The sequence below is a fragment of the Littorina saxatilis genome, linkage group LG10 (genome assembly GCF_037325665.1).
Source record: "Littorina saxatilis isolate snail1 linkage group LG10, US_GU_Lsax_2.0, whole genome shotgun sequence".
Taxonomy (NCBI): domain Eukaryota; kingdom Metazoa; phylum Mollusca; class Gastropoda; order Littorinimorpha; family Littorinidae; genus Littorina; species Littorina saxatilis.
Window position 1 is genome coordinate 27,189,335 of NC_090254.1, and position 11,726 is coordinate 27,201,060.

An 11,726-nucleotide genomic window follows, 5' to 3' on the forward strand; every position below is an offset into this window, starting at 1 on the left:
CAATAAGCTGTTAAGTCGAGACAGACAGACACACACACACACACACACACACACACACACACACACATAAAAAACGCTGGCGCTGGACCCGAGTACTCTTCAGACTGGCTCGCTCCCCCAGTATGAAAGTTTTTGTCTTGTGCACGTGGATTTAAAAAATAAAAAAAATAAAAAAATATTTATTTATTTACACAATTAAAAAAATTATTAGAGTAAAATAAAACATTAAAACGTTCATAATAAACAATAGTAAACAAGAATTAAAAAAAACACAAAAAAACATTTGACCGCCCATGCCGGGAATCGAACCCGGATCACTTGGATTAAAAAAATAAAAAAAATTATTTATTTATTTTACACAATTAAAAAAACTATTAGAGTAAAATAAAACATTAAAACGTTCATAATAAACAATAGTAAACAAGAATTAAAAAAAAAATAGACCGCCCATGCCGGGAATCGAACCCGGATCACTTTGGCCATAGACTCTCCCGTGCTCTCTGTCTCTCTTTCACCGAGACCAAACCCTGCATTGTAATTTCTTTGCCGAGACCCGTTGTCTGGCTTGCAAATCATGCTTTTCTCGTCACCGCGTGACGTGTTCGGCTGAGGCCGCCCAAGTCTCCCCTTTAGTTCAGGCTGTTCACAAAGCGACCAGCCTCCCACCGCAAAAACTCCCCCCCCCCCCCCCCCCCGTTAAGAGTCGTTTTGGTGAAATATTTCGCATTTAGGTCCCAGGTAAACATTATGAAGTTTTAATACGATCAATCGGACCTATTCGTCCTGATATGGCTCTGCGTAGTCGGCTGGACGTTAAGCAACAAATAAATAAATAAATAAATAAAATCGGACCTATTATCAAGTTAGTGTATCAACTTTTGAACGAACTGCGCCCAGTAGTTTCCCAGCAATAAGCTGTTAAGTCGAGACAGACAGACAGATACACACACACACAGACAGACACACAATTAAAGTCTGCAGGACCCTAGTACTGCGTACTCGGGGACAATTAAAGTCTGCTGGACCCTCCTACTGCGTACTCGGGGATATTATTATTATCCCAGCGAAGCTGGAGGTATCCCGCGAACGCTATATACTGTAATCGACTTGAGAAATGTTCATACCGATAATACATGATAAAAAAGGAATCTTTGTGCCCGGCTACGTGCTACAGTTGGAGATGGAAGTTCACCAAAAATTGGGACCATACTAACAAAAATACGGTGGGTGCAATAGTCGCCCCCATTTTTTGAACAAACGCCACCCAAGGCCGCTTTGGACGGGTAGAAATTCCGTAGTTTCCAAGTATATGGATAAAGCTCGCGTAAGAAGAATACGTCACGGTCGAAAGTCTTTGACGTCAATTAATGCATCATGACGTCAGGCCTCCCTGTAGTCTTTTTTCTCGCGCGGTGAATAGAATAGAATAGAATAGAATAGAATAGAATAATGTTTATTGTCATGAACCAGTAAAGTTATTGACACAACAAACAACAAAGAAATAGTAGAAAATAGTAAAAAGAGACAAAGAAGCGTACCTAAGTCTTTGGACAGATCCAACATTTCCTGTGCTTTCGTCTTGTTGTTCACCTGAATATGAACAGGATAACGGAGTGAATATCTTGCTTACCTCTATATTTTTGTAGGTAACTGTCAAATGCGTGTATGTTGCGAATACATTTCTAACAGTGAGACTCAGAACACAATAATGACTTTTCATGCATGCGTACTTGAAATAACACTGCACCGACAAACACACACACATATCGACACACACACACACACACACACACACACACACACACACACACACACACACACAGTACACACACACACACACACACACACACGCTCTCTCTCTCTCTCTCTCTCTCTCTCTCTCTCTCTCTTACATACACACAAACCCACACACACACGCACACACACGCGCGGGCGCACGTACATATGTACATATTTACACCATCGCAAGAAAACTTGCAGACATCATCCAAATACCCCCAAATGTTGCCCATACAAAAACCTGAAAGCAGAATTTTGAGACACAAACAAGAGCGGAGCAGAACTGCTGTCAAAAAGTACGACATGAAAAAGCACGCAGGCTTAGACATGTAGTGAGAGAGACTTGATTTGACGATTTAATAAACAAAGGCCGTCGGCCCATTTCATGGGGATTACAAAGAACATGGCAAGAATAATGGCAAGAACAACGAAAACATAATTCGCAGGAGATAATACATTACTCATGTCAATAAACTTACACATATTAGCAAAAATACTCTCTCTCTCTCTCTCTCTCTCTCTCTCTCTCTCTCTCTCTCTCTCTCTCTCTCTCTCTCTCTCTCTCTCTCTCTCTCTCTCTCTCTCCGACTCTATTCCTCTTTTTCAATACACCTTCTTTTTTTGTTTGCCTCACACCGTCTCTGTTACACACACACACATACACACGGTACCGGCACACGGCTCGCTGCTCACTTACTCGCTCATTCACTGTAGCTATCACCCGCACGCACTACTGCTTCTCATTACATCAGTCTTCACATCAATCATTTTCCATATATCGAACATTTTAACTTGTAATACTTGATTATGCACACATCAAAACATTGATTAAGGAATCTATTTTCTCAACGACAGCTTTCACAAGATTGCCCACGCAACTCAAAAGCTTTGAAAATAAACCATACCATTTTTCTGATTACACTTTGAACTTTGCATGAAATCAGTTTACCAAACAGGCAACACTGCAAATGGGTAGTGAGAGAGAGAGAGAGAGAGAGAGAGAGAGAGAGAGAGAGAGAGAGAGAGAGAGAGAGAGAGAGAGAGAGAGAGAGAGAGAGAGAGAGAGAGAGAGAGAGAGAGAGAGAGAGAGAGAGAGAGAGAGACTGAGAGAGGGAGAGACACACACACACACAGACTGTGAGATCGACAGACAGAGTGAGAGAAAGAGAGAGAGAGAGAGAGAGAGAGAGAGAGAGAGAGAGAGAGAGAGAGAGAGAGAGAGAGAGGGAGACAGAGACAAAAACATGCATAAGTTAACATGCATCATCAACCTCTACTACTCACAAAAATATAAGCCCTGCCCAACAGCGAGGCCGCTCGGGAGAACAACAAGGCAGCAGCCGGCGAATTGGAGATCCTGAGCTGCATGAGATCCACTGCCAGCTGCAGCCACTCGATCGCCTCAATCCAAAACTCGTCCATGAAGGCCTGTCGGCCCAGCAAGAAGGCATCAACGACGTTCAGAGGGGGCCCCAGGTATCCGCTGTAGTTGCCATTGTACATGTCGTGGTGGGAAAGGCGGTAGACGCGCTGCAGGCGGATTAGTGAGCTGAGCGACCCCTTGTAGTCGCTGTCATCCGGTAGGCTTAGGTTCTTCTGGGTCAGCTGTATTGCCAGGCCTGGGAATGTGCGTAGGGAGTAATGTCAAGTAATGAAAATAAAACAAGGGGGTAGGTTGGGGGAGGGGGGGGGGGGGTATTTGAGGGGGAAAAGGTGAGTTTAATTATAAACATATGTTACACACGGTCATAATTTTGCTAGGATTTAATAGCTACGTACTAGCATACATATACTGGTCTTTATAAGGCTTCTTGATGGTTATATATGCAAAATACTTGCATAATTTGGGTAGTTTTCGAGAATCTTCGGGTTTTCCGTTGACAAAAACTCTGCCGGCAAAACTGAATACACGAATGTCGACATTCCTTTCTACGTCATCAACGTGCCCAGCCCCTCTCTCAACCCAGTGACCTTCCTCAACCCAGCCCCCCCCCCCCCCCGCCCTCCCCTATGTCCTACTGACCCTGACCTTGACGAATCCGTGTCCTAAAATCCCTCGTTAGCGACTCTCGGTAACAGACAAGATCCAGATGCAGAAAAGACCACAGATGTTATTATTAAAATCTGATCTTGGTCTGTCTATGTGAGTTGGTGCCAGCGCTGGTTCAAGTGTTTGATGAGGAAGTAGGCTGCGTTGGGAAGTTCACCCTTACCCTTAACCCTTCCTCTATCTATAGGTATACTAACTACTCCCCCTCCCCCCTCTCTGATTTTACCTGGGTGTGTCTGTGGGAGTTGGTGCCAGTTCTGGTTCAAGTGTTTGATGAGGAAGTAGGCTCCGTTAAGATGCTCACCCTTACCCTTAACCCTTCCTCTATCTATAGGTATACTAACTACTCCCCCTCCCCCCTCTCTGATTTTACCTGGGTGTGTCTGTGGGAGTTGGTGCCAGCGCTGGTTCAAGTGTTTGATGAGGAAGTAGGCTCCGTTAAGATGCTCACCCTTACCCTTAACCCTTCCTCTATCTATAGGTATACTAACTACTCCCCCTCCCCCCTCTCTGATTTTACCTGGGTGTGTCTGTGGGAGTTGGTGCCAGCGCTGGTTCAAGTGTTTGATGAGGAAGTAGGCTCCGTTAAGATGCTCACCCTTACCCTTAACCCTTCCTCTATCTATAGGTATACTAACTACTCCCCCTCCCCCCTCTCTGATTTTACCTGGGTGTGTCTGTGGGAGTTGGTGCCAGCGCTGGTTCAAGTGTTTGATGAGGAAGTAGGCTCCGTTAAGATGCTCACCCTTACCCTTAACCCTTCCTCTATCTATAGGTATACTAACTACTCCCCCTCCCCCCTCTCTGATTTTACCTGGGTGTGTCTGAGTGAGTTGGTGCCAGCGCCTGTTGAAGTGTTTGATGAAAAAGTAGGCTCCGTTAAGATGCTCACCCTTACCCTTACCCCATATCATATCTAGGTATACATACAGCCCCCCTTCCCCCTCCCCCCTCTCTGATTTTACCTGGGTGTGTCTGTGTGAGTTGGTGCCAGCGCTTGTTGAAGTGTTTGATGAGGAAGAAGGCTCCGTTAAGATGCTCACCCTTACCCTTACCCCATATCATATCTAGGTATACATACAGCCCCCCTTCCCTCTCCCCCCTCTGATTTTACCTGGGTGTGTCTGTGTGAGTTGGTGCCAGCGCTTGAAGTGTTTGATGAGGAAGTAGGCTCCGTTGGGATGCTCCACCTGCTGCCTGTGATCTCTTTCAGGTTCCAGGTGGACCGCTTTGGACCGTTCTGACAGAAACCTGCACGCATGCACAGAGGGACGGTTTTGTGTGTGTGTGTGTGTGTATGTGTGTGTGTGTGTGTGTGTGTGTCTATGTGTGTGTGTGTCTATGTGTGTGTGTGTGTGTGTGTGTGTGTGTGTGTGTGTGTGTGTGTTTGAACTACTTGTGTTTTACATCGGTTTTGTTTATTTGGACGACTACTTTCAACAGCTATAGCACTTGCAACAGCAACAGCAGCAACTTCACCACCTCTGACACCACCACCACCACCACCACCACCACCACAACATCCACCACCTTTTTCTTTGTAAGTCCCCAACTTCCACGTCTGCTATTATTTCTGCTGTTGAATTAGCGTCTAAAATTAAGTATTGCTGACATTGCTACTACCTCGGTAAAATTGAGACGACCTTACGAATACATTGGAATCCCCATTCTAAGTCACCCCCCCCCCCCCCCCCCCCCGCCTTGACTTTGTTTTTTTGTCATTAGTTTTGTTCATTACCCCAGGCTCTGTAAATTTACCTCCATGTTAAGACTTTGTTTTCTGAGATATTACGGGGCCTTAAGAATGGAGGTTATGCTGTGCTACATGTGCAGCAACAGTATTCATTGTAAAAATCGTCAGACAGTAAAATCAAGTTCTATTATTCAACTGACTCAGATTCATCAACACACCGCACCCACACACACACACACAATTATAATTGTCCAATAATCTAATACTGAATATCCGTGTTTATATCAATCACATGCCTACTCACAATGCTGAGAGGACGTCGCAAGCTGGGTTTTCATAAGGGTAGTCCGGGGGGAGAAGAAAATGTACGGATGACCAAATACAGAAAAGACCAGAAACTTGGTGTGGTACGAATTGAATAAGAGTACTCACTGTGACAGGACCACGAGGCTGTCATTCTGGTCACGGATGTAGGTGTTCAGGGCATCCAACATCGACCCTTCCGAGGCCGCCAACTCTATGATCTTGTTCGACGAGGTGAACACGTCACCCAGCCCGTATGACGTCACAGTCAGCAACACAAGCAGTGACGTCGTTACGAAGCGCCGTCGTATATTTTCCGAGTGTGTCTGCATTGTTAGAAAGGCTGCTTCTGTCTCACACAGACTTCACGAGAATAGTTCAACTTCAACACCTCGTTTATCTCAGTAACACACCTTCAAGCATCTCAGACAATCATGGCACTGTCTTGTTCCTGGATCCTAAATGATGCCAGTTTGTATGTGTGTGGCTTTTGTGTGTGTCAACCCCCGCAGCTATCGAATTCGATGTTACAAGACTTACTCAGGTGTCAGTAACAAAAAAATCTAATCATAAAGATTAGGGTTAGATAAAAATAACCCACTTCAAAAATGATTCTTTAGAAAGATATGACGCAGAAGCATATTTTTTTTTTTTTACATTTCTTGAAGGAAACGGGGGAAAAAAATACCATTTGTTATGGCCAAAGTAAAGGGCAAGGGTGAATTACTAAAACCATCGCAAAGGGATCGTGTTTGAATGAAAATGTGTCTGCAACGAAAACTGCAGGGATCTCGCTGATCATCGAGATGAAGCAATAATGATATTGATGAGTCAGTCACAGGTATCTGTTATGGACGTGCACGGTGTGTTGAACTGATGACGTCACGGTCGATTTTAACAGCAAGACTGATGACGCCAACGAGCGAGGCCTGAAACGCAAAACAAAAATACTGTAGAGTCACAAAGTTTCGAATATTCGGTAGCCTGGTAGCGGCGCCGACAATCTTGAAATTAATCTGGCAGTACAATTTCACTTTTGAACAGCTAGCAAGCAAATATAAATTTAACAGTAATAATAAAAGCGCGGAGAGTTTTAAACTTATCCACGCTTGATGTTGCCCCCGAGATGAGTGGGACAGAAATCACACGGCTTACCCTTGTCTTCATGGTACGCACACTCATGCTGATCATCTCCGCGATCCGCGTCATTAGATTTGACGTATGTAATGCGTTGTAATCACAATTATGTTCATGGCGTCATTGTCCACTCTCTTCACATTATTTTGCCGGTCTCGGTCAAAGTATCAGTCAGTCGGGGCAATCCCAGAGACGAGTGTGTGTGTGTGTGTGTGTGTGTGTGTGTGTGTGTGTGTGTGTGTGTGTGTGTGTGTGTGTGTGTGTGAAGCCTGTGCTGCGACTTCTGTCTTGTGTGTGGCGCACGTTATAGGTCAAAGCAGCACCGCCCTGATATGGCCCTTCGAGGTCGGCTGGGCGTTAAGCAAACAAACAAACAAACAAAACAAGTCGCGTAAGGCGAAAATACAACATTTAGTCAAGCTGTCGAACTCACAGAATGAAACTGAACGCAATGCAATTTTTCAGCAAGACCGTATACTCGTAGCATCGTCAGTCCACCGCTCGTGGCAAAGGCAGTGAAATTGACAAGAAGAGCGGGGTAGTAGTTGCGCTGAGAAGGATAGCACGCTTTTCTGTACCTCTCTTCCTTTTAAAGGCACAGTGCAGCTCACAGCCTTCGTTTTGCGTTTTCGTTGCAGCTGAGTGCATTTACAGTTCAAAAATCCACCTATGGTAGTAAAACAAACCCAAAACTACCCAACGACGACATCTGTGAAGCTCGACAGTTTCTTGTTCACGCGAGTGCATAAATTAACCTAGTTATTACGTGGTGTACGCACAGATTCGTGACGTAAGCGTCGTCTGCTTTGATCATTGATGCCAAGATACACGATCAGATTCGCCAGTACGTTTGAGACGGACCGCCCGAAACTGACCACAAACCGACCGTGTAGCATGCGAACCGTACGTCTCACAAGCTTGATAGCACCCGTCTCGGCCCATCCGTTTGAAATACAGCAGGATCTATTCCGAACGGATCGCAAGGAACTTCCAGTTCCAGCCCCTGAGCGCACTTCAGTCGACACCCACTTTACAAATCATCAAATGGCGGTCAGTTCAGCATCAAAACTTGCCGATTCGGAACCGAAATATTTCATCAACCTGAATCTTGGCGAGGAGTTGGAATCTATGGAACCATGGAAGTAAAAACTACACAAACCAGCAACATCGGGACCTGTTCCTACTGTCCATGCAGCAGACGTGGGGTGAAATGAAAGGTAAGCGTCTGGATCTAGATTTGTTTGCATTCATGTTAGTGGGGCTCCTATGTTGCAAAATCATTCAAATCATGCAACAAACACCAAATTTAGCAAATATGAAGAGTTTTATGTGCTTAGCAAAACCTGATACAGAGCCATCGCGAAAAATAAAAAAATGGGTAGTTTTTAAAAAAAAATTCAAAATGGCCGCCAGTGTAAACGGTTGGGTATGTTAGGCATATTTCACTTCATGTGATTAACAGCAAATTTGGCGTAAATGGACATTTGCTTTTGCTTAACAAAACCTGATACAGAGCCACCGTGAAAAAATTAAGAAATCAGTAGTTTTTTTACAATTTTCAAAATGGCCGCCAATAAAAGGGTATTTTGGCATTTTTGATGCTACAAGACATTCTCTTGCAATAGAAACTAACACAAACACATTTTTTAAACAAAAGTTGGTGCAGAGAATGATTAGACGGTGTGGGTGGCAGGGTTGAAGAATTTGTGGATTACCTAAACTGTGCAAAAATAAATATATTGCACCAATTTTCATACCAAAACGAAAACATTCATTCCTGTGCTGTTATATTCAATGTATGCTATTGAGGGCACTCAACTTGGCTAACTGGAACACTTTTAAGATAAAAGGTGGCCTTTACATGGGTTATTTGACCGCCGCCCAAATAAGGGTACCCCCAAAATAAAACTGATAAAAATGTAATGTATCAACTCAAAAGTCGACTAAAATTCATAATCGCTGTATTTCGAAAACGTTGTTTGTTCTCATGTGTTTACACAACTAGCACATTCCGGCAAGTGTCTATACTCAAAAGAAACTTTGGCAGTACTTGAAACAACCATCTGTCATATATACATGTATGCGAAGTCAAAAATATGTGGGATGTAAGTCAACAAACCTGTGGCAGTTTTTAAAATATTATTTCGTGAAGATTTGAAAGTGTACTCAAACGGTTGAACTACGCCTCGTGCGTAGACACACATTCCTGAAAGTTGCAACGCAACCCACTTGGTCATTGCTAAAATACATGGATTTTAGTTAACTTGGGTATCCCTCAAATTTGACACATAAACATCTCATCCGTGAGATCGACACATACATCAGTAGGTACAATGGCACAACACTAGAAATATGCAAGATGGCGAAATAAAACAACCTGTTCTGGATGGATAATCAAGTTGACTTTCTCTTCGTATACAACAGTGACCCAGTTGTGCCTCAGGAATTGTCGTCGGCTTTTTAAAAGGTACCCGAAGTTTTTGTCACATCTCTTTGTCACGTCAAGGGTATCCTTATTTTGACGGCGTAAATGATGATGTTAAAAAAAAAAATGTGCCAGATAGCGAAGATGCGAGCCTTTAATGGCATAGACAGTTTGAATAAAATGACACAGGAATAAATGTTTGAGTTGGGGTATGAAAATGGGTGCAATAATATTTTTGCACAGTTTAGATGCTGACAGTTTTCACAGGCATGCAAGCACATTTGCAGAGAGCTGTGCTCTGCAGTCCTTCTTAGCAGCATTTGCAGCGTTTTGTTGTACAGCTCTTCTTGCAGGCACACCCCATGAGTTCTCGGCACACGCTGGATACCTCTTGAAAGCTCGTCCAGAATGACTCCCACTTTCCAGCCTTGAACTGCCAGCCCACAGAGTTTGGAAGTCTAACAGGTAGATGGCTCTTCTCAATTTCATGTCCTGCAGCAGCACCTCACTTGTAAGGGGATTATGGTCAATTTGGCAGCTCTTTTTACTGAAGAGGTACCGTCTAGCACTGTTTACACCCAGTACGTTGCTGGTTTTGTCCTACAAATGTACACCAAAAAGCTCTTGTGCTGCCCTGTCAGTGGTACTCAGCTTACAAAGAGGAGCAGACAACCTGAAGAAAGTTTGAGTGACGTCTTCAAATGCTTGCCATACTTCCCAAGCCTTCTGATTCCCCAATACCATTGAAGAACGACATAGTGTCACAGCCTGTAAGGCTATGCAAAATGGGCAGACAGGGTGACTTCTCTTGGCCAATGGCTTTGGCAATGTGGCGATACACTTCACGAGCAGAAAAAAACGCAACACAGCTGGAATGAGAAGCAGACTGTCTGGCCTCCTCTACATCCATGGTGCAGGAAATCAGCCTGGGGTACCCTTCACACAAAAGATGAAAAGTGACATTTTTATTTGAATGTATTTGAATAATGTTTACTATCTCAGAGAGTCGGTCAAAGCCGGGTTAGCAAGTCTTCACACAACAGACCAAAATGAAAGAAAATTGTATTTCATGAATTCGTATAATTCTTACTGTTTCAGGTTAAAAAAACAAACAAACACAGTTTCCAGTGACCCAACTGATTCTGGAATCTTTCTCACTGCTACATTTATTCGCTTCAAACAGTCGCTAACAGAATGTTGACCATAGTGAGGGTTCGTACGTTAAACCCATCAAATTCACAGAGGTCGCTTACAAATGATGTGCAAACATGTTCCAATTAATACAAATAAAAACATCTTACTGTTAAGATGTATTAGGTAACAAACCTGGATACAGTAGTACTAGTGAAATCAGCTCCCTTCTGTGGCACCGGAATAAATGCAGAACGCTTGTTCCCAGGAACCGGCATGTGGTGTAACTCTTGTATATATCCTGTAAAAATAAAATTCACACCAATGCACGGTCAACTTAAAATAAGCAAAAGGATGAGAAACAAGCAACAAACCAAAATTGTAAAACTCAAAGAGCGGTACCTCTTCATTTTTCAAAACCACTTATCTCATTTGATTAGTATACACTGTATGCTTTTGTCTGTTACCTACCGTCTTTGAAAGTTTGATCACAACACTGTAAAGACATGGGGAGTGGAGTGTTTTTATCTCCAGCTGGTCATCCTACTATCTGGCCTACCCTCACTCAGTTTTTGACTCTACCCCTCCCCACCTTATGGAAGTCCTTAACGTAGGCAGGACTAATCATTTATCATACCATGAACAATCTCTTTCTCCTCGCCTTTTATTCAAAGTTCGTTTAGACCTAATCTGTTTAAAATCACCAGCGTGCCGATCATGATTTCCTTACTTGTAATCAACAGATAGATCTAGATCTATCAGCATCACAATCCAGCTGATGAGCTATTGCAAGATTAAACAAAGTCTCTGCATTTCAGCGCTTCACCCGATGAATAACAGACCCCAGGGGAGAATTAAACAGTAAAATGATGTGACATTGGTGAATGGATGCGTATTCTTGAAAACTTACCTTCAGAAACGTTGTTTTCGCTCAAATCAAAACACGCAATGTTGCGGAGGCCGCCATCTTGAATTTTCATGCTGCGGATATATAAAATTCTAAAAACGATCAAATTAAATACCAGAACACAAAAATACCCATAAGAGTATTTATGTCATGCATGTGTTATCAGCAGACAACTTCTGGTGCATGGTAAACCATTGAATTTTACATTTGCTGAGTTGGGAATATTTACTGCTGAGCGCTTTTGGTACGAATTTCGTCTGCTGTAAATGCAGCCTTTTATTCCCTATCAAAAACAAAAAAA

At 43.3% G+C, this 11,726-nt stretch overlaps 1 protein-coding gene across 1 annotated transcript in view; it reads right to left on the minus strand.

Moving 5' to 3' along the window:
- The window catches only part of LOC138978536 (prolyl 4-hydroxylase subunit alpha-3-like), a 92,305-nt gene that overhangs the window by 19,934 nt on the left and 60,645 nt on the right, over positions 1-11,726 (minus strand). The window contains exons 1-5 of the mRNA XM_070351282.1: positions 6,981-7,058; positions 5,955-6,754; positions 4,944-5,080; positions 3,064-3,398; positions 1,539-1,590 (exon numbers count right to left, since the gene is read on the minus strand). Coding sequence (XP_070207383.1) covers positions 1,539-1,590; positions 3,064-3,398; positions 4,944-5,080; positions 5,955-6,157 — 727 coding nt within the window. The 5' untranslated portion in view covers positions 6,158-6,754; positions 6,981-7,058. Of the gene's footprint in view, positions 1-1,538; positions 1,591-3,063; positions 3,399-4,943; positions 5,081-5,954; positions 6,755-6,980 lie in introns of the transcript that reaches the window.